This window comes from Apteryx mantelli, chromosome 27 (assembly GCF_036417845.1).
Source record: "Apteryx mantelli isolate bAptMan1 chromosome 27, bAptMan1.hap1, whole genome shotgun sequence".
NCBI classification, from domain to species: Eukaryota; Metazoa; Chordata; class Aves; order Apterygiformes; family Apterygidae; genus Apteryx; species Apteryx mantelli.
This window is the reverse complement of record NC_090004.1, coordinates 5,852,715-5,873,351: the sequence shown is the minus strand read 5'-3', so window position 1 is coordinate 5,873,351 and position 20,637 is coordinate 5,852,715. Positions and strand designations below refer to the sequence as shown.

The 20,637-nt window shown below is 52.1% G+C and overlaps 1 protein-coding gene across 14 annotated transcripts in view; it reads left to right on the top strand.

Moving 5' to 3' along the window:
- Positions 1-20,637, top strand: part of LOC106493286 (microtubule-actin cross-linking factor 1-like) — a 154,212-nt gene that overhangs the window by 67,078 nt on the left and 66,497 nt on the right. For 8 of the 14 annotated variants that reach the window (XM_067311627.1, XM_067311637.1, XM_067311635.1 and 5 more), the window contains exons 36-53: positions 130-5,427; positions 5,907-6,056; positions 6,499-6,714; positions 6,835-6,984; positions 7,874-8,107; positions 9,473-9,622; positions 9,720-9,953; positions 10,595-10,822; positions 11,126-11,647; positions 11,989-12,165; positions 12,442-12,565; positions 12,918-13,126; positions 13,543-13,860; positions 14,710-14,876; positions 15,960-16,116; positions 17,060-17,177; positions 19,081-19,143; positions 19,935-20,176. In XM_067311627.1, coding sequence (XP_067167728.1) covers positions 130-5,427; positions 5,907-6,056; positions 6,499-6,714; positions 6,835-6,984; positions 7,874-8,107; positions 9,473-9,622; positions 9,720-9,953; positions 10,595-10,822; positions 11,126-11,647; positions 11,989-12,165; positions 12,442-12,565; positions 12,918-13,126; positions 13,543-13,860; positions 14,710-14,876; positions 15,960-16,116; positions 17,060-17,177; positions 19,081-19,143; positions 19,935-20,176 — 8,757 coding nt within the window. The remainder of the gene's footprint in view (positions 1-129; positions 5,428-5,906; positions 6,057-6,498; positions 6,715-6,834; positions 6,985-7,873; positions 8,108-9,472; positions 9,623-9,719; positions 9,954-10,594; positions 10,823-11,125; positions 11,648-11,988; positions 12,166-12,441; positions 12,566-12,917; positions 13,127-13,542; positions 13,861-14,709; positions 14,877-15,959; positions 16,117-17,059; positions 17,178-19,080; positions 19,144-19,934; positions 20,177-20,637) is intronic. The other 6 variants (XM_067311633.1, XM_067311636.1, XM_067311632.1 and 3 more) reach the window with 4 other exon arrangements.

Below are 20,637 nucleotides of genomic sequence, written 5' to 3'. Positions count from 1 at the left end.
TTCTAGCTTGTTTGGGGTTTTGTTCTTTTGACTTATTTTGGAAACTGAGACCTCCCAGGACCTCATGCAGTCTGATTGCTGGGAATGCTCAATTCTGATTTGATTTTTTTCCTTCTCTTTCTGTTTTAGGGCAGCGAAGCAGTGGCAGGAGTGATCGATCTTGGCACAGTGGAAATATTCCCTGTCTTTGGTGCCATGCAGAAAGGTCTTATAGACCAGGACACTGGCCTTGTCCTCTTAGAGGCCCAGGTTATCACATCTGACTTAGTTGTTCCAGAGACCAATGAGAAACTCTCCTTGGAGAAAAGTCTGGCAAGAAACATCATCGATCTCAGGACATTCCAGGTGCTGCAGGAATTGAAGGATGCCCTTCATCAGGTGGATGAAGTCAGATGTGAAGGGAAGCAGCTCCTACCTGTTGTAGCTGCAGTAGAAGAGGGGAGGATTAGTGAGACCATTGGGCTAAAGATTCTGGAAGTTGACCTTGTCACCGGGGGCTTTAAAACGCATCAGGGCAGAATCAGCATGGAGACAGCCATACAAGAAAAGCTCCTTACTCCCCAGCTGTATTCCAGATTGTTGTCTCACCTGGAGTGCGGCAAGAATTTGATTGACCCCAACACTGCTGAGAAAATCAGTCTACCTGAACTCATGCATCGATGTATCATCCAGCAAGAGACTGGACTGAGGCTGCTCCCAGTCAAGCAGCTGGCGGGTGGGATGGTGAGCTTGAAATCAGGCAGAAAAGTCAGCATCTTCCGTGCTGTCCAGGAAGGGCTGATAGACAGGCAGGTAACAGTGAGGTTGCTGGAAGCCCAGCTCTTTGCTGGTGGCATTGTTGATCCCAGGACAGGGCACAGACTGACTGTGGATGAGGCTGTGAGACATAATTTAATTGACCAGGATATGGCATGCGCACTTCTTATCCGGCAGCTTCAGACAGGTGGCATCATTGATACAGTCACAGGAGAGAGACTGACGATTGATGAAGCTGTAAGGAAAGGGCTGGTAGGACCAAGGATTGCATTGGTGATCCTGGAATCCCTTTGGTCCTTCATGGGGCTCCTGTGGCCAGAGACAGGGGAGATCATCCCTGTTGCAGATGCTTTAGAGCAAGGAATCCTGTCTACAGAGTTGGTTTACAAGATTCTCAACAAGAGGCAATTCATTAAGGCTGTCTTCATACCTGAAACCACTGAAGTGTTGTCCTGGAAGAAAGCAGTTGAACATGGCATCTTGGAGAGAGAGGTGGCCAAGAAGCTGAAGTCGACAGCCATACCTGATGTCATGCCCAGTGTGCAGCTAGCTGGCTCTCCAAGCAGAAGCAAACAGAGCCAGAGTTCTAGAAGGAGTCCCACAGGTCAGGAAAAGCAAAGTGACCCTCCGCTGAGGAGTGACGACGAAAGACTGATGTTCCACTTGATGACCCACAGCTATATCAACATCCATGATGGCCAGAAGCTGCTCTTAGTAGATGGAGAGTTGAATAATCTCACTAAAGCCCTCATCCAAGCCCAAGAAAATGGATCCCATGCCCACATGTTGGAAGGGAGCGAAGGCTTTGAGGAGACAGAGGAGAGTGCAGCTCTTGAAAGAGAGTCTTATAATGGTTTGGCTTTGCAGCAGCTTGAGTTTCAATTTGCTCTTTCAAAAGGACAAAGTGAAAAGGACCTGCCACCCAGAACTGCTTTGGAGAATGGGGAGGTAGTGGTGGAACCTGGAAGTCTCCTGTTGGAGGATGCAGAAAGTATCCTGCTTGTGGAGGAGCAAGAGCAGCTTTATACTCAGCAGGCTACCATGAAGGGTGAAAATGATGCTGTATTTGGAAGAGAGCAAATAGTTTCTACAAGCAAGGACAAAAATCAGGTAGAATTATTGATGCCAGAACATCCTAGTAGCGAATTCAGAGAAACAAAGGAAATGATGACTGAGACAGAAGAAGAGTCCAAGCCTACTACAGCAGATGGAATGAAAAGTATCAGAGATCAAAAGAGGGCATTTGAAACTGGGGCAGTTGTTGTGAAGAGCGAAAGCTGCATGTCAATGGATATTTCAGAAAGTAGAGAGAGACTGGAAATCATGGCAGAGAGCTTTCAGGAAGTGGAGGAACCGGAATTAGAGGCAGGAGATGTTAGAGAGATTTATTTGCTACATGACGAACCAATTGAGAATGGCACATTAAGAAGAGAGGAGATTGTCCTCCCTAAAACTGGAGAGGTAGAGCAAACAGAGAGGCATACTGAAAAAATTGAAAGTGTTTTGGAAGTGGAAGAAAGAGAGAGGAAAGAAGTATCAGGTGATGAGAATGTTTATGAAATGTCCCTGCCAGCCCCTACAGAGCAGGAAGAGGATGACACCTTAGAAATGCTGTTAACGCAGCTCCAAGGTGGTGGCATAATCCATGAACAGACTGGCAAGATTCTTCTTCTAAATGAAGCAATAGCCTGTGGAGTGGTGCCCAGCCACACAGCTGTGAAACTAATGGAGAAAATGCAGATGTTCAGTGGCTTCTTCGACTCACATACATGTGAGTCGCTAACCACCGAGGAAGTCATTGAAGAAGGTCTGATGGATGAGACACTTCTCCAGAAGGTACTTGCATCTGACAAAGCAATAAGTGGTGTTCTTGACCCAGGTAATAACTTCGTCTATTCTGTCAAGGATGCTGCTGCAGTTGGCCTTCTGGACAAGGAAACGGCAATGAGGATCTTGGAAGGGCAAGTGGTTACTGGGGGAATTGTTGACTTGAAACGTGGCAAAAAAGTATCCGTCACTTTGGCTTCAAACCTTGGCCTCATAGAGCCATCTAGTCAGAAAGAGCTGGTCAAACTGGAGAAGGCTTCTAAAGGGAAAGGCACTGATGAGGCGACTAGACAGAAGCTCATTAGCTTGCAGGCTGAAACCAGTGGAATTATGGATCCCAAAACCAAGCAGCCTTTGACTGTTGCACAGTCTGTTGAAAAAGGGCTCCTCGAAAAGGAAAAAGCATTTCAGCTCTTGACCAAGCAGATTGCTGATGGAGGAATCATTCATCACGTGTCTGGAATGAGGCTTTCAGTAAATGACGCAATGAAACATGGTTTGATTGATCAAGATTTGTGTGACGAACTCACAAAGGCAGAAAGCGTGTGTCTACATGAGTATGTTCATTCAGAAACACAGGAAAAGTTGCCCTTGCCCCAGGCAGTATTGTTAGGGCTCATTAGTCCAGACTTCCAAAGGAAAGTGCAAGAAATCCAAGCTGGGAGTGGAAGTATTTTTGATCCTGCTTCTGGCCAGAGACTGACACTCTCTGAGGCAGTCAAGGAGGGATTGTTACCTGAACAGCTTATGGAGAAAGTCATGTCATCTTCAGAAATAAAACAGGGAATTGTAGATCCTGAGAACTGCATGATAGTTCCCTACTCAGAATTCATAAAGAAATGTAAAATTGACATTGAATCTGGTCAGAGATATTTGGAGGTTCATCCCTTCAGAGCAGTCAAGGACGAGGTGTCGGGGAACAAGCTCACATGTGCTGAGGCAGTAAAACTGGGAAAAGCGGACCTTGTGCCCACCCTGCGATTACTGCAGGCTCAGGCAGACAGCGGTGGGTTTGTGGAAGGTACCATCAGTAAGAGACTCTCCCTGAAGTCTGCTTTGGAGCAAGGGCTGCTGGATGAGGAAATGGCCAAACTCATTGCGTCCAACCAGATGATGACCGGAGGAATTGTTGATGCTGAGAGTGGGAAAAGATTGACTTTAAAGGAAGCTGTTGAAAAGGGACTGGTTAGCCAAAAATTAGCTGCCAGCATTCAAGATACTCAAATATCCAAAGACAAATATGGTTCTGAAGCCCACAAAGAAGATAAATCCTGCATTTTGCCTGAAAAATTGGAAAAAACATCTCCAAAAGAGGAAGATTTGGTCCTCTATAGTAGTGCCACTAAGAAGTCTGAAGTTGCTGAGCACAGAGCTGGATCTGAAGCAATGAGCTATGACATGGCTGGAGATACAGACCCTGCTTCTGACAGATCACCAGTGACACCAAATATAACAAAAGGAGGGAAACCAAAACTGCTTCCACAGAAAATTTCAGAGGACGGTATAGTTCATCAGCTCCAAGGAGAGGTCGAGTTGAGTCCAGAATACTCCTTAGGGTTAGGTACAACATCTCTCTCTTCAGAGACAGTCATGGTAAAGGCTGTGGAAAAAGGGATAGGAAAAAGCAGCTCCTATGTGAAAGAAGCTGGGGGGAAGGAATTGAAGCGAGCAGAAGTAGCTCAGGAGACAAAGAAAAAGGAGGAATTGGAGTCAGAGAAACAGCAGTCATTTTTTGACAAGAAGATGCTTCAAAGTGTTGAGGACAGCAAGGAAACAAAGAGAGGATTTGTAAGTACAGCGGGAGTTGTGGCAGAACGAGAAGGTGTAGCCGTGGCTTCTGAACAAGGTGAGGGAATAATGGGCAGCTTGGATCAGGCAGGGGAGGTAACTGAGGCAGTGCCGAAGGAATCGGTATCTCTGGGTGGAGGAAAGGAAGAGAGAGTTCCTACAAAGTCTGAAGACTCCTCCAAGATTGCTGTCCATAAGAAACCTGCAGAAGACAAGCTTGCAGATGAGAGAAGTGTCAAAGGCACTGAAGGAGATACCCTGAGACTGGATGCAAAAGGTCCAGTTGTTCTGGAAAAATCAAGTGAAATTGATCTAAAACCTACCAAAAAGCAGAAAACCAAGAAAAAGAAGGCAAAGCAGACTAGTATCCCAGGAGAAAACACTCAACTGGAGAAATCTTCCATGGAAAAACAGCCCCTTCCTATTCCAGTTTCCAAAGAAACTCCAAAGAAGCTGGAGGAGGAGCTCATCTCAAGCACCCCAGAACAAAAACGTGAAACCACTACCAAGAAAATTACAGATGGATTGCCAAAAGATGCAGCCAAGCAAAAGAAAATGGAAACCAGCAGAGAGAACGTTTCTGAAAAGGAAGAGAAGCCAATTTCTGAGAAAATTAAAGAAAGACTTATAGGGGATCACGCTGTTCCCCCAGAAAGAGAGGAATCCCGAGAAGTAATTGTAGATGACATCAGAAATGGTCAGGATTCCTCTGCAGCATTTAAACTGGAGGTGGGGACATCCCAGGAAAATACCGAAGTGGAAACCACCAGTCATGCATCCACTACAACCCCCGCAGCAGGCAAAAAGCTGGAAGAATTAATTATCAGAGAGGAACCCAGAGAAGTTCAGGAAACCTCTGTAATCCTTGAACTTGCTGAAAAGGCACCACAAGAGCGAGTGGCAGAGTTCAGCCCAGGTCAAGCAGGTTCCTCTCTCCCCTGTAAATCCCAAGAACAGATGCATCAGGAAAGATCCCGGCAGTCCAGCTTGCTCTTACCTGTGATAGCCGAGGGGGAGCTGCTGGAAACCTCAAGGGAATCCACGAGACCAGCCAAGGTAAGCTGTTGCTTTTTGCCATTTCAACATTCTTTATTAGCTGTTTGTGTGTGTTTGATGTTAAATCTGTCTGAGGTCCTCAGTTAGTACAGAGGATAGCTGGAACACGAGGAGTGAGTGTTTGGGGCTTGGTGTTACAGTATCAGCTGAAAAGGATTTGGCAAACAACCCAGTGATGTATGACTGAAAACATTCAAGCTTTAGTTGTGGCTTCTTGTTACTAGAGCATTACTTACAAATGACTAATAAGTAGGACTGTTTTTTGTGCTTTTACTGCAACACCATGGATCTGTTGCCATTTGTAAGCTTATGCCAGAAAAAAGAGCCATGTGTTTTATTTTTCCTGTAGTAAATCTTGTAGATAGCAAGTGGAAAGTCCCTGAAACCAAATGTTAAGAGTTTTCTTAAAAAATACATATAACCTTCTGTTTTCCCTTCTGTCTAAATCTGAGATTTTGTTCTGCCATTTGATTCTGTAGATCATGTTCAGCAAGAAGATGTGTCTGGAGCATGATGAGAAGTTGATCTCTTACCTCTCCATGCTGCGTGATATCGAGATGAAAATTAAGCAGGTCCAGCCAGCAGAGCAGAACTTGGCAGCACTGCAAGACCTGCTGCGCCAGGCCGAGGTGAGAGGCTGGGCCGAGCTTGGCCCAGGGTTAGGCAGGACGGTGCTCTTCCCTCCTCGCCCCCGGACCTCCTAGGCTTCGTGCATGGCTGTTGCACCTCCTCCCCGCTTGTGGGAAGCAAGCTGGGGAGATTAGTCTCAGGTTTAACAGATATTTATATGCAAAGCCAGTCTTTTTCCTCTCTGGCCCTCCCTCTGGCTCACCTTCTAGTCCGTGCTCAGAAAATAACCTAAGTGTGACTGAAATGAATTTTACAGCCTGGAGAAAGACAACTGAGGGCTGGCAGCTGAGCGCGTTTGGATGAACTGGTTGATTGCAGTGAATCTTTCTAGCAGATACGTTGTTTGGAGCTGGTTCTCCAAAACTTTGCTGTACTGTCAGTTTTGGCAGTGGGAAGAAGAAATCGCTGTCTCTTAGACTTAATGATGCTGTCTTGCCTCAGGCCCTGGACGCTGAGCTGAAGGAGCTGAGCTTTCCAGTGAATCAGGAGTTGGACGCTGTGAAGTGGATTGTGGCCAACCCGCCTGAAGAAGTCCCTGAACAATTACTGAAAGCTTTGGAGAAGGATGCCAAGAACCTTCAGAAGTCCCTGAGCTCCGCGAGTGATGTCCTGGAGTCCCGGCTGCTAAATCTTCGTGGAGCAGCAGAAAACGAAAAGGTAGAGCTCGCAGCTGTCCTTCCCATCAGTTGGGCCCACCGCCCCATGAGGGTCCCTGTGCTTGTTTCCCGGAGTGATCTGCTCCTTATTTAAACGGTACACGCTTCTGCTTCATTTAAGGCTAAAATCGTGGCACATCATGAGAATCTCCAGGGCAAGCTGCAAGAGCTGCTGAGCTGGGTCGCTGGTACCGCCCAGGCGCTGGACAGCAGCGATTACCACCGTGCGACTGATGCAAACAGCTTGAATCGCTGCCTCCAACACTACAAGGTAGCCATGGCAACGCCCCTAATCCTGGCTGATAAAGTTGCCGTCCTCTGCAGGGAGGAGAAGCTTTTAATCCTGCTTCCCTCCTAGAGTCTTGGTGGTTTTGTCTTTATCCCTTGTTGCAGGAGGAGTTACAGTATTGTATTTGCTCCACAATAATTTGTTTCCACGATACATAAAACATCTGCTTTGGCCCTTTGGGGAACGTGTTCAAATGCAGATGTGTAGTGGAGCCTGAGTGACCTGGACGGATACACGTTGAGGGAGAGAGCTGCTTCCTACGTGGAGGCTCCGAGAGCCTTCTCCCCTCACACCTCCCCGTCTCCATTACCTTTAAAAGGAGCCCTGGCTCCTTCCCTGCCCTTTGGCCCATCCATGTTTCTTCATCTTTTGGCGATAGCTCACAAGATTCGATCAGTCCAAGTGCTCCTCTTTGTCAGCAGCACCTTGGCTTTGAAATCAGGGGGTTGAAGGCTTTGGGAGTCAGTGGTACCATGTGTAGTCATCATGGAATATCCCAGGCTGCTGGTAGCCACTGACAGCTCCATGTCTGGATCCATCTTCAGGGCATCACTAGGCCCACCTAGACAGGGCAGCTTTATGCACAAGGTCCTGAGCAACCTCTCGGTACAATGCTGGAGGCCTGGTTTAGAGGACCATTAGAAAAATGGTGTTGTGAGACCCTGGTACATTGACACTGAGCATGCTTCAGGTAGGATTTGTTTGGGTTTCTGGAATATGTTGTTCTGGTGGCAAAGTACTTTTTTTAAGGAATACTGCTGCCTGTGCAGCAGTAAATCCGGTTTGTTTATCTCATCTGAAGCCGGCAGTGTAGGAGAGTGCTGGCCATGGAGAGTAATTTTGCCTGACAGGCCATTTCTTTTCCATTCAGGAGCTGAAAGAGCCCCTTGCTGACACCAAATCTCAGCTCGATGCCACTGCCTTCGACATTCAGTTCCTTATCTCGGAGCACGCCCAGGACTTGACCCCTCAGCAGAGCAGGCAGCTGCTGAGGCTGCTCAATGAACTGCAGAAGGCTTTCCGGGACCTGTCCGAGCGCGTGACGGCTCAGGTGGAGGTCCTGCAGGTCTGTCTCCAGCAAGCGGAGCGGACGGATCAGGTGAAGGTTGTGGGACATCTGCTTCCTGGCTGCAGTTTGTTCACTGAGGCACTTTCCAGCCACAGGAACATGCGCTGAGACACCTTGTTTTGGGGATTACACATGCATGCCACTCACAGTTTATGACTTCCTATTGCACATCATGAGCTTCCTCTGAAGTCTTTCTTCCTCCTCCCATGTAACTCACAGGCAGCAAGCTGCTTTCCTCCCAAAAGGTCAAGCCCTCTCAGGGGTTTGGGTAGCACAGCTGGACAGTCCCTTCTCCAAACACCAAGTTGCTTTGGGGTGGTGGAAGAAACCCTAGTCTGTAATAGCCCCACCAGAAAGTCCCTGTGCGCAGCTGGCACCACAGGCAGCTGGCGGCTTTAACGTCTTATTTTCACTGCACAAGTCAGGTTTTGCTGACCCAAAAGAAACAGCTGTCGATGATGTATCAAGGCAGCCAGCAACTGCCCCCAAATGCTGTATTCCTGCAGCACATATCACTGCATGGATCTTTTTATTCACGACAGTATTAATGTGTGTTTTTTTTAACAGTTGCTCTCTGTAACTCTTGCCTGTCCATCTGGAGTGTGTGTGTATTAACCAGTTTGCTTTGCTTTTTCAGATTCAGTGTGCGCCCATCCTAACCCAGGAAGAACTCGCTTTGCAGCTGAAGAGCTCTTAAGAAGGCTCTTTCAAATTGCTTCTGTCATTTATCTTATGATTGAGAGAAACAAGCACAATGTTTTGCACAAGTTTGTACATCACCTTGCTGGAATGCCCAGGGAAACTCAAAAATGTTTATTTCCCCTGGGGAAGGGAACAAAAACGTTGCAGGGACTCTCAGGTCACATCATGCTCAATTGCTCAAACGGGCGCTTCTGTATTGTGCACTGGCAGCAAAACGTAGGAGCTGGATCAGCTACAGAAACGCTTTCTCTCTCCTAGGCTCCCTCTCCAACACCAGTGTCAAAACCAAACCTGCCTTAGGTTGCTCAGGGCTCCACAGTGGTGCTGCCTGATGCCAGCTCTCATTAGATGAGTCTCTGGGGCAGTTTTAATGTTCTTAAGGTTGAACAGAAAAGCCAGAGAAACTTTTGGTTAAATGCTCCCAAGAGCATAAATTGGAGCATGGCTCCACGTGGAACCCCCAGCACTGCTGTCCGGCAGTGACTCTGGACCCTCAGCCACGTTCCTGCAGCGTGCAGATCTCAGAGAGAGAGAGAGCACGTGGAGAGCTGCAAAAGCCGTTTTCTGTGCTGCATCCTCACCTTCAGGAAGGTGCTCCAGCTGTAACCTCTTGCCTTGCTTTTCAGCGCCGTACGTGCCCGGGGGTGCAGCTCTGATGCTAACTGCCTCTTCTCCCCTTCCCTCTCCTCTCGAGCGCAGACGCTGCAGGAGCAGCAGGCAGCCCGTGCGCAGAACCTGGAGGAGCTGTGTGCCTGGCTGAGCGAGGCGGAGGACGCGCTGGCGGAGCAGCCGAGAGCAGCCGGCGAAGGCGACCTGTCCGTGTTGCAGCAGAGGCAAAGCAATGTTAAGGTCAGTGCTTTGAAACGGGGGCGGGAAGGAGGAGAGGTTTGGTGCTGCCTCTCCGGGGAGCACAGAACCTGATGGCACCTTCCCCTCGCGCACCTAGGAGCTGCAGAGGAACATGCACGCCCGGGCAGCCTCCTTCGCCAGCATCCTGAAAACCACCGAGCAGTTCTTGGAGGAGAACAAGGCGAAGATGGAGCCCAGGGAGCTGGCAGCGCTGCACGAGAAGCTGCAGCGGGCCAAGGAGCAGTACCAGTCCCTGCAGGAGAGAACGGAGATGGCCCAGAAGGAGCTGGAGAGCGCCGTGACTGCTGCGGTGCAGCAGGAGACTGAAAAGGTGACATGCAAAGAGCTGTGACCCCCAGAACTGAGATGGACAGTGAGGGCTAGTGGGTGGAAACATATTCATTCAAAGCCCTGGTGTTCCTCTGCTGGGTGCTAGGGCATGAAACAATTTACTTTTCCTCTGTGTCCCTCCCCTGGGTGAGGTGAGGCACTGACATGCTTCCTGGTGAAATGCTCTGGGAGCTGCAGGCACAGACGATGTGGTTGTGGAGGAAATGGGGCAGTAAAAACATCTTGCTCTGCCTTTAGGCCTTTACCGTGAGCAGGAGCATCAGGTAGCTCCATGCACTGGAGGGGAAACGGCGGCCCATGCGTGTGCCTGCGGGCTCGCTCCTGCGTCCAAGCCCTCCGGGATGGGGGGTTCTTGTCCGTGACCCTGGGATTGTATCAGGGTGAGAAGTGCACCATAAATGAGAGGCTGAGCTGTAACTGTTAATTCACAGCTTCTTTGTACCTTCCCCCCTTTCAAAGAGCTACAAAGGGTTTTGAAGGTCTGTGAGAGTCTCAGGTGGTTGCTGTAGTTGGAAAACACTTTAGGGGTTTTCTTCCATTCATTTTTGTCTCCCTCCCCCATTTGATGGTTTGAACATGCATAACATAGATCCTTCTCATCTGGAGCCTTTGTGTTTTCAGGTGAAAGCTGCCAAAGAGCTGGAGGAGAACAGGAACAAGATCGATTCCCTTTTGAACTGGGTGGCATCGCTGGAGCAGAAGGGAGGGCTCCTGGAGTACAGGCTGCATCCCACCGAGCAAGTGCCGGGAGCGCGAGCGGGCAGGGGTGCTCAGGACGCTCCCGACAGCCATGTTGTGGGAGCCGACAGCGCTGCCGAGGACCTGGATGAGCAGTACGAGAGGCTGAAGGTCAGCACTGACACCTTATCCCTCTCAGAACCTTCTGCCTGCCTGTCAGCATTAGAGCAGGTTTTAGGGCTGCCGGACGCACCGAGCCTGCCTCTGGCTGCTGACCAAGCTGGGAGCAGAGCGGGGTGTTAGATGGGTCTGTCCTCCAAAGCACTCATTCAAAGTGGCCTTGCACTTTCCATATGGAGTCAGGAACTCCCGGGAAGTCGCTGCCGGCCTCCTGGAGGCTGCATCTGCTGCAAGGTGCCGGTGGGCAGAGGCGCTTGGTGGTGGGACTCACATGTGCTTGTTTGCGTGTGTCAGGCGCAGCACCAGGAGCTGCTGTCCCAGCAGCAGGACATCATCCTGGCGACGCAGGCAGCACAGGCTTTCCTGGACAAGCAGGGCCACAACCTCACGCCGGAGGAAAGGGACACGCTCCAGGGCCGGCTGGCAGAGCTGAAGGACCAGTACGCGGCTTCGCTCTCGCAGTCAGAGATGCAGCTGAAGCAAGTGCAGGTGCTGCGGGACGAGCTGCAGAAGTTCTTGCGGGACCACGGAGAGTTTGAGACCTGGCTGAAGCAAGCGGAGCAGGAGTTGGAAGGGATGTACAAAGGGGACAGCGACCCGGCGTCTCTCCGACAGCTGCTGCTCCGGCAGGGAAGCTTCTCGGAAGACGTCATCTCTCACAAAGGCGACCTGCGGTTCGTTACCATGTCAGGTCAGAAGGTGCTGGACGCGGAGGGAGCTGCCAAGGATGGAGGGGCCCAGCCACTGACGTCTGGAAGAGTGGTCAAGAGCAAGTTGGAGGACGCGACACAGCGATACACCACGCTGCACTCCAAGGTACAGGAAGGGCTTTGCAAAGCCGGGAGTTAAACCCCTGGATGCTGTTTTCTTCCTCTCCATGTAAAACAAGTAATGATAGCAGAGTTTCCCCGAATCTGACTGTGCTTTTAGCACATATGCAGACTGTAGGACAAGGACCATCTTCTTCCAGGGCTTGTGCTGGAATAACACTCTCTCTCTTGGTGTTTGTCTGCATGCTGTCTCCTATAATTCCTCTAAGACATGGCAAGATTGATTCCACCCCCACCCCTTAATGACTTCTCTGCTTTCTCCAGAGGCACCCAGGTTGTTCTGTACTCGCGTTCATCCTTACATCATGTCTTATTGCTCCTTTGCAGTGCACCAAGCTTGGCTCCCACCTAAACACCCTGCTGGATCACTACCAGCAGTTCCAGGAGGTGGCAGAGTCTCTCAGGACGTGGCTGCAGGAGAGCGAAGCAGCAGTTGGGAAGCTCCTCTCAGAGACAGTTTCTTCAGATCCTGCTGTTCTCCAAAAGCAGCTTGCTAGTGCTAAGGTATGTGATCTCTGGGTGATCTTCTGGGGAAGGGTTGGAGTATGTACAGGAATTCAGCCTCTGCTCTGAGCAGAAGCAGTGTTAGAAGTCAGCAGCAACAAGGACTTGATCTGTTTGCTTTTTTTGCTGGCCAAGTGCAAAGATATACCTGCAGGCTCAGGAAGTCCCCGAGCAGCAACCTCAAGAGGGTTTATGTGGAGCACTGTGCTCCCAGCGGGTGAAGGTCTCTCGAGTGTGACTGACCGCTGACTTTGGTCTTGTCTTGTGTCAAAGCAGCAGCTGCAAGGAAACCTGGCTGAGCATCAGGTGCCAGTGGAGAAGCTCCAGAAAGCAGCTCGTTCACTGCTGGAGATACAAGGAGAGCCGGCCCCTGACCGTGGACGCGTTCAGGAAACCACAGGTACAGAGCGAAACAGCCATCTGTACTAGCACGGATGGCTGGGGAGGAAGTGAAAACAAACCAGAGGGGGAGGAAAGAGCAAGTCTCTCATTTGGGGGAAGATGGGGCAAAGGTGCAGGTGCTGGGGCAGCTACAACGATGTGTCTTCAGGGCTTGCAGGTTCTTGTTTACTGTCTCGTTGCTCAGTTTGGGGACGGGGATTCACTGGCAGAGTTTGGCAGGTGTTGCTGCAGCTCTGAACTCGACGGGTGAGGTGGTCCGTACTGCTCTCTGGATGCCACATGAGACGCTCAAGACCTCTCTGACATCTATTTTTTTTTTTTTTTTTTTTTTTTTGCACTGACCTCTCCAGATGCCATCGTGAGCCATTTCCAGAGCCTTTCCCAGCAGATGGCAGAGCGCTCCGATCTGCTGCAGAAATCCATTGCCCAGTCCCAAAGCGTCCAGGAGAGCCTGGAAAGTCTCCTCCAGTCGGTGGCTGAGATCGAGAAGAGTCTGGAGGGAGAACAGCCGACTGCTCTCTCCTCTGCCTCCATCCAGGACTCGCTTGCCACAAATGTGGTAAGGACGGCCACTTTGCTGTCTTCCCTCAAATAGCTGTGTCTGTCTCCAGTTTCTGAGCTGTGCAGGTAGTTGTCTGGGTTTAGTTAAAGTATGCTGAATGCACAAACCCCCCCAAAAAGGAACATGAACAGCCCCTTTACCTAATTTCTTTGAGCCAGGACACAGAACTGTTGAAAGTCTCCCTTCCTCCTTGACTAGCTACTAGCTTAGATATCGGGCACTGGGGAAAGGCAGGTCAGATTGGGGAGATAAGAAAGGAAAGAGAACTAGGATTGAAAACTGTTCTTGCATGATCCTGGTCGTCTGGAAATGTCCGTCGTTGTTCCAAAGGGCGGCCCAGCCTCTTCATGCTAGTTCAGTTTTGCTCAAGTGCCTTCCTAAAATGGCATCTTCTGTGTTTGTGTTTAAAACAGAAGCTGAAGCAGGACATCGCCAGGCAGAAGAGCTGCCTGGAAGCCACCCGCGAGATGGTGACGCGGTTCATGAAGACAGCAGACAGCGCCACGGCCTCTGCCCTGCAGGGGAAGTTGGCAGAGGTGACGGAGCATTTTGGCAGGCTGTGCCAGCAGCAGCGGGAGAAGGAGGATGCGCTCAAAGGCCTCCTCCCCAAGGTCGAGCAGTACGAGCAGCTCTCAGAGAAGCTGCAGCAGTTCACGGAGAGCCGAGCTCGGATGTTGGCATCTGGGAACCAGCCGGACCGTGACATTGCTCACTTCTCCCAGCACATCCAGGTGAGATGGGGGTCTCCTGCCCAAAGATGGGAGGAGACTCCAGCTGTGCAGGGTTTCGAGAAAGTGCCCTTTTGCAATTTGTTCCTGGATAAACAGCCCCCTGGTTCTCTCCCAGATGGTCAGGATCTGCAGGAACCGTGCTAGCTGTTTGCTTGAGGAAGGGAGGGAGAGTGGAGCAGCTGAAATTGTTTCCAGCAGTGAGAGATGGGAATGGCATTTCCCTGGAGCCAGGCTAATCTACTGGAGGGATCTCTAGCCCATCTCTTAGGGGTCAGACCAAATATAGCAAGGCTTTACCAGTTAAAAACTGCACAGGTTAATACAGCAAAATGCCCAAGCGTTAGCAGTTGGGGCGGTGAGCGCAGTGGTGGATGTGCCGAAGCCCTTAGAGGTGCTGTGATTCCTAATGTCTGGTGACAGCTGCACTGGGCTCTTCCACAAGCTTCCTACAAGTGCTCTTCTGCTGGGGGTGGTTTGGCCACAGCCTCAGAAATGCTCTAAGCTGGCCCAAAACTGAACATCTGTGCTTTGGTTGGATTAGATTTGGTCTGGACTAAGCCCCCTGCTCAGTTCGCTGTGTGGCCTCTGAGAGGCTTAAACTGACCTCAGGGAAGGGGCAGGGGAAGGTGGGACTTGCTCCAGGGAAAGGCTGTGCTGAACCAGAGCTTCAGAAGCAAGCGGGATGGAGCCTCATCCACCCGTTCGGCGCTGGTGTAATTCGCTGCGCTGCCTACAGAGGGTCTCTCCGGCTCACCGGGATCCAGCGCTGCCTGGTTCATCCCCTCGCTTCCCCCTTTGACCGAATCTGGTGGCGGGAACAAGGTTGGCATCGTCCTTTGCTCTTGGCAGGAACTGAATTCGGAGATGAGGCAGCACCAGGAGGACCTGGACACCTTGGAGCGCCTGGCGGCTGAGCTGGCCTCCTGTGGCTTCCCCCCGGGCGCCTGCCAGCAGCAGGAGAAGGTGCAGAGCCTGAAGAAAGACTTCCTGCAGCTGCAGAAGGTGGCGAAAGAGAGGTGAGTCCCGACACCCCGTGTGCCCCGTCTGGGGGTGGCTTCGCCCCGCGAGCACAGCCCTCTCTCCGGAGATTTCCTTTCCATGGGGGGGCACGAGCGAACTTTTCCTGCCTTCCTCCTCCCACACCGGGAGACGCAGCACAGCTCTCTCCAGCGGGTGCTTTAAAAAAAGCCTGGCCGGGGGCGTTGTGAAAAATTCCTGGTGCTGCAGGAGCCGGCATTCATGTTTTCCCGAGCGCGTGGGCTGCCACGCGCCGATCCGAGAGCGGGGAGCGTCGTGCTCGAGGGGAGCGGAGCGGGGTGCTGGTGGCCAAGTAGGAGCCGGCCCCGGCTGCGTGCTCCGGGCGGTGACGGAGCAGAGCAGACTCTCCGCAGGGTCCCCTTAAAGTGGGGTTAAAGAGGATCCCGTAGGAGCATCCTCAGCTGGAACCAGCCGTGGCGGCACGGCCAGGGGCTGGCTGACAGCGGGGCCGGAGCTCGCCGGTGTTCCCAGTGCATCCCACCTCCCAGGCCAGGGCTCCAAAGTCCCTGGTGAATAAGGAAAGGTGATGGGGAAAAGCAGATGAATTTCATGATAATCCCCAGGAAATCAGTGCCGCGCAGCAAGCTGCCTCCGGGCGAGCGGCTCGCAGCTGCGGTCAGCGCAGGAGGGCGGCAGAGCCCGGCCTTTCCCCGGGCTGCAGGTGGCCGGCACGAGCCGAGGCCCGGCGCGAATGGGCTCCGTCTTCCCCAAAGCTGCGCTTGCCGGCGCCGAGAGCCCAGTGCAGCGCAGGCAGCGGGTTGCAGCGAGCTTTCCGCCACCCATCCGACCCTGGTCGCGCGGGAGCAGCACCCCGCGTTGCCCGCTGGTGCATCCACGCCGCGGTGGGCAGCCGCTGGGCGGAGGTGCCGTCGCGCCGGGGGGCGGCAGGCTGCAGCTTGCGCCCCGTTTCGGCTGGCACCGAGCGCAATGTTGCTAAGCAGCAACTCATCGGGGGGAAAAAAAACCCAAGGCTCCTGGAGACACAACTGTGCCGCATTCAAGCCATGGTAATTGCAACGCAAAGCACGAGCTCTAACTCTCCGAAACCTTTTCACTCTTAGAGAAAAGGATGCCTCAGCCTGCCAGGAGCAACTGGACGATTTCCGAAAGTTGGTGGGAGCCGTGAGGAAGTGGCTGAAGGAGAGCGAAGGGAACGTGCCGTCCGCAGAGACCTCCCTGGGCACCCAGGAGCTGCAGAAGCGCATGCGGCAGCTCCAGGTGGGCAGAGGGCCGCGGAGACGCGCTGGGGAGTCGGCAAGCCGTGGGGAAACGCCGGAGCGTGCAGTGCCTCCCGGGACAGGGTCCTGCGAGGGGGTTTATGCCCGCTGTAATCCGGCCGCTCCCGGGCTGCAGCAGTCTGTGTTCAGCGCGGAAGGGAGAGCGCGCAGGGCCCTGGCGGGGGCCCGCGGGGAGAGGGCACCGGCGGTTAGGTGTCCCCGTTCGCTCCTGACTTGCAGCAGCTAACTTGGAACATATGGAGGCTCTTCGGGTTTTTTTTTTTTCCCCCCAGCAATCCGATTTCCCTTCCCTCCTCCCTGCCTGCCTGGGGAGGAATTCGGGAGTGGGAGTCCGGCGTACACTCATTTTTGCTGTGCGCTTCTCCTCGCTAGACATCAAAGGCCGCCTCCTGTCACTGGAGCCCCCGTTCCTCTCCGGCACCAGCGATGCTTTAAATCAGGATGTGTCAAGGGTTTGACTCAGAGGGAGCACAGCATCCTGTTGAGTCACCTGGAGGCCGCTGTATCCGAGACAGGAACACAGCCAGCCTCTGATTAACCCGGGGACAATACGGGAAGCTGCGGGGACTGAACTCATGTGAGGTTGGGTTGCATCTGGAGTGGGAGGGAGGTCCCAGAAACAGTAGGAGGGAAAATAATGTTTCCTGTGCCAGACCCGCTAGTTAGGGAACAGCGTTTTACTGTTTGATTCCCTCGGACAAAAATAAACATGAAGACACCCACTTTCTCAATGCAGTCGGCTTGCGCTGCATGAACGTGCCCTTAGCGGTAGCTGCGGGCTGCGTCCCAGTGCCGCGGCGCTGGCTTCTCCCCGTGGTGGGAGGCGATGGGGCTGCGGGGGGAAGCGCAGGCTCTGATCCTAGCCTTTAATTTATTTTATTTTGTTTTATTTTTATTATATATATATATATATATATATATAGATCCTGCTGGAGGAATGGACAGGGAAGGGGGCCCAGGTGGAGGAGATCAGTCGCAAAGGGGCTGCCCTAGAGAGCTTGATAGTGGAGATTACGTCCCCCGAGACCCAGGCCAAGACAGGTGAGTGGCAGCCCTGCTCTCCCGGAGACGCTGCTCCTGTGCAGAGCCCCCTTCCTTTGTGGTCTGCTTGCTTTCACTGCTCTGTGAATGTGCCTGCATCAAGCAAAAAAAAATGGGGTTATTTTCCCTTTTTAACAAACTTCCAAAGGCCGGCAGTGGCCTGAGTCCCGCGGGGCTCAGAGCGGTGGTGGAGCTGCTGAACTTGTTGTGTTACGGCTTCAACTGAGCGCTCTGAGCCCCCCAGTGCCGGGTAACGCGATGTCTTCAACTTTCTGCAGTGCCGTGAGCACTGAATTACCCCGTGTTCACCACGGGCCAAGTGTGCAAACACTTATTGCTGCTCGGCCGCAGTACAGGAGCCTCACGCTGCAGTAGCTCGTACGTCCAGGCTCTCGGCGCTGCAGGGAGATGGAAGCCGTTTGGATGTGGCCCTCTCCTGTTTTCTGCCAATGATGAGCTTCAGCCTCCTGAGGCCTGAGATGTTTTAATCAAACTCCAGTCTTTGGGCTTTATATCTGGATGAAATTTAAGACTGTGATATTCAGGCTTGATTTACTAGTTTCTTTCCTGGCTCTAAGTCTGCGAAGCAATGAGATTATGTCTGGTTTGTTTGGAAACAGCCTAAAAGATATCATCCAACTCGTGAGGACAAGTCCCTGGACTCTCATCGTTGATGGGCATTTAGGGCAAAAGCTGTACTAAATGAGAATTTACGGTCTAGATATGTTTGTCGGGGTTAACTTGATTAGCAGCTCGATGGGAGACCTCCAAGGAGCACGGGGAGGGAGCGCGCAGCCCGGCGTACGAGGGATTCGGTAGCTGGCACGCAGCAGGAGCGAGCAGAGCCCCAGCTCCTTTCGGAGACGACGCTGAATATCTTGTCATTCTGTGCTCATTAAAGATTCCAAGATTTGGGGTGGTTAAGCCAATATCTTTGCTAAATTCCATACTAGTATTTGCCTGCTGCCAGCCCAAAACTTTCATGGGAGTTTTAATTTGGAGTTCACCTGCCCTTAAAAAGTGTTGGGTGATGTTACCAGCACAGAGCACTGCCACGTTCCTCCCCGTGTGGGGCAAACCTTCCCCTTACAAACTCGGGGTGACATTTGGAAGCTGCAATCCCTTACGAGTCGGAGAGCTTTAAACCGAGTGGTAGCTGTTTCTGCATGGTTTCAAAGCGAGAATCTTGCTCAATAATATTTCTGAAGAATCCTGTTTTGACTGTGGATGTAACTGAGGCATCTGGAGTGGATCCCAAAGACAACACTGCTCTGATGCATCATCCTCAGAGCCTCTTTGCAACGAGAACGTGTCCGTGCACCAAGTCGTGCTTAAATAGCTTCATCCCATAAGAAAAAGCGAATATGGGGGAGTTAATCTCTTTGGGAGAGTTAATCTCTTCAGTGAGGGTGTGATAAGGCTTCAGCAGTCTCCCTTGCTGTTATAATTCACAAAGTCCCTCTTAGGGCCTGGTTGCAGGGAGCGTCCGGCTCGTCCACTTCTGGCTCCTCCTTGTACAGCGGGACAGGGGCCCCTCCGGGGGAGCAAGGGGGGAGAAGAAAAAAAGAAAAAAGGGCTCGAAACCAAAGCAATTGGCTGCCTAACGCTGATCGCTTAGCGCTGAGCTCTTACTGCGCGGGGCTGCGGGAGAGCCCCTGCGTTTCGTCGGGAGCAGAGGAACGGGCCCCTGGACATGGCGTGTGTTCGCTTGGTGCCGTGTGCTCCGTGTCGTGGAGGGCTGCGCTGTCTCGTGCCGTGTGACGGGCTCACGCTCGGGCTCGCGCTGGCCTCGCACGACGGCCAGCGCTCGCTTGGGAGCTGAGCGCCGGTGTTCATTGCTCGCTGTCTGCACTCCTAACGCGTCTGTCTTGTCCTTCTGTCCGTCCCCGTCCCCTCTGCTCAGGTTCTGTGCTGCCCGCGCTGGGAGGGTCGGTAGGCAGTGTGAACGGATACCACACTTGCAAAGGTGAGCCCGCCGTCCCCGCTGTGCCGCGTAGAGGCCGCGCCGCTGCGTCCCCGTCTGTCTTGTCCGTGCCCCGTGCAGCAGTGTGCGTTTTCATCCGTGGGAGAGAGACCGCAACGTGACACCGGCATCCCATGGCAAGGGAAATGAGCCTGCAAATGGGCTTCCGAACTCTCAGCAGCGCCGTGCGGTGGCCGGAGTCGCGGTGTGGGGCAGGCAGGTGGCTGTGACGGAGGATGTAGGTCAGGCTGAAGGACGGAGATGGGCAGGACGGAAGGGAGCTTTTGGGAGTGACAACACCTTGGCACCCCGTCAGATGGTGTTAAGAGCTGATAAATGGGAGATCATTTTAAGGCCTGCAATTACATTTATTGGTTCTAAGGGATTATAACACCATCCAGCCCTTTGATCTGAAGTGCAGTTTTAATTATTGCCCCGTTATCTGCTGTTAGTTCACCGGTTCAACAAAATAATAGATGCGTAAAAATGGCTTTCTATTTTGGTGTCAAATTATTTAACGCTGTATTAGCACTGACACGGGAAGAGCGCGGCTCAGCTTGCATCAGTGTCACGAATATGAAGGCATTTGCTTTGTTTGCAAACTGTCACTGTCTATATGTGATGCAAGCAGAAGAGCCCCTGTGGCATGGCGGGTGGTGATAACCTGACATTGCTGGTCTTGGGCAGACAGGAGGCCTGCGGCTGCCCAAGGCTAGGTTAGTACCTGCCCGTCCAGGTTACGAGTGGCAATACAGGCAGCGTTCCTCATCTCAGGCTGTTGTTTTTGCAATTAGATCTGACGGAAATCCAGTGTGATGTGTCGGACGTGAACCAGCAGTATGAGGGCCTTGGTGTGGCGCTGCGGGAACGCCAGCAGCAGCTCTCGGCTATGCTGGAGAAGATGCAAGAAGTGCAGGAGGAGGCGAGTTCGATGCTGAAGTGGCTGGAATCGAAGGAACGAACCTTGTCCGAGCTGGACGCCTCCTCCTCGCCTACCAAGACAGAGACGATGAGAGCCCAGGCTGAGCACAACAAGGTAACTTCTCCTGCAGAGCAAAAATGGGACCTGAGCATTGTGACCCAAAGTTTCTTGGAGATGTACTTTACTACCTCAAGGTTAAAAGTATGAGCAACAAAAATCTGTCCTTGGCTTTCACAAGAAGGGAACGCCAGGCGGTCCATGGAGCAGGAAGCCTCATGGTGTGCTTCACCCTCTTCGGTTTCTAGACCTATTGCTTACAGGCATTTGGCTCAGAGAAAGGGAAGCTTGTCTGTAGCCCTTGTTGTTGGGTCACTGCAGCTTCTCTTGGAAAGCAATTCTCTATCCTTTCTTCTGCTCTTGGAGCCAAGTTAGCTGATGATAGTGCTAATAAAATGAAATGATTCCCCTAAAGTGCAAAGAACAGAAATTGTTCAACTCCAGTTTGTAGCTGCTGCTTTGTTCCTACTCGGTGATTTTATTCTTTTCCCTGTATCTTAAGAAATGCAAATGGTTTA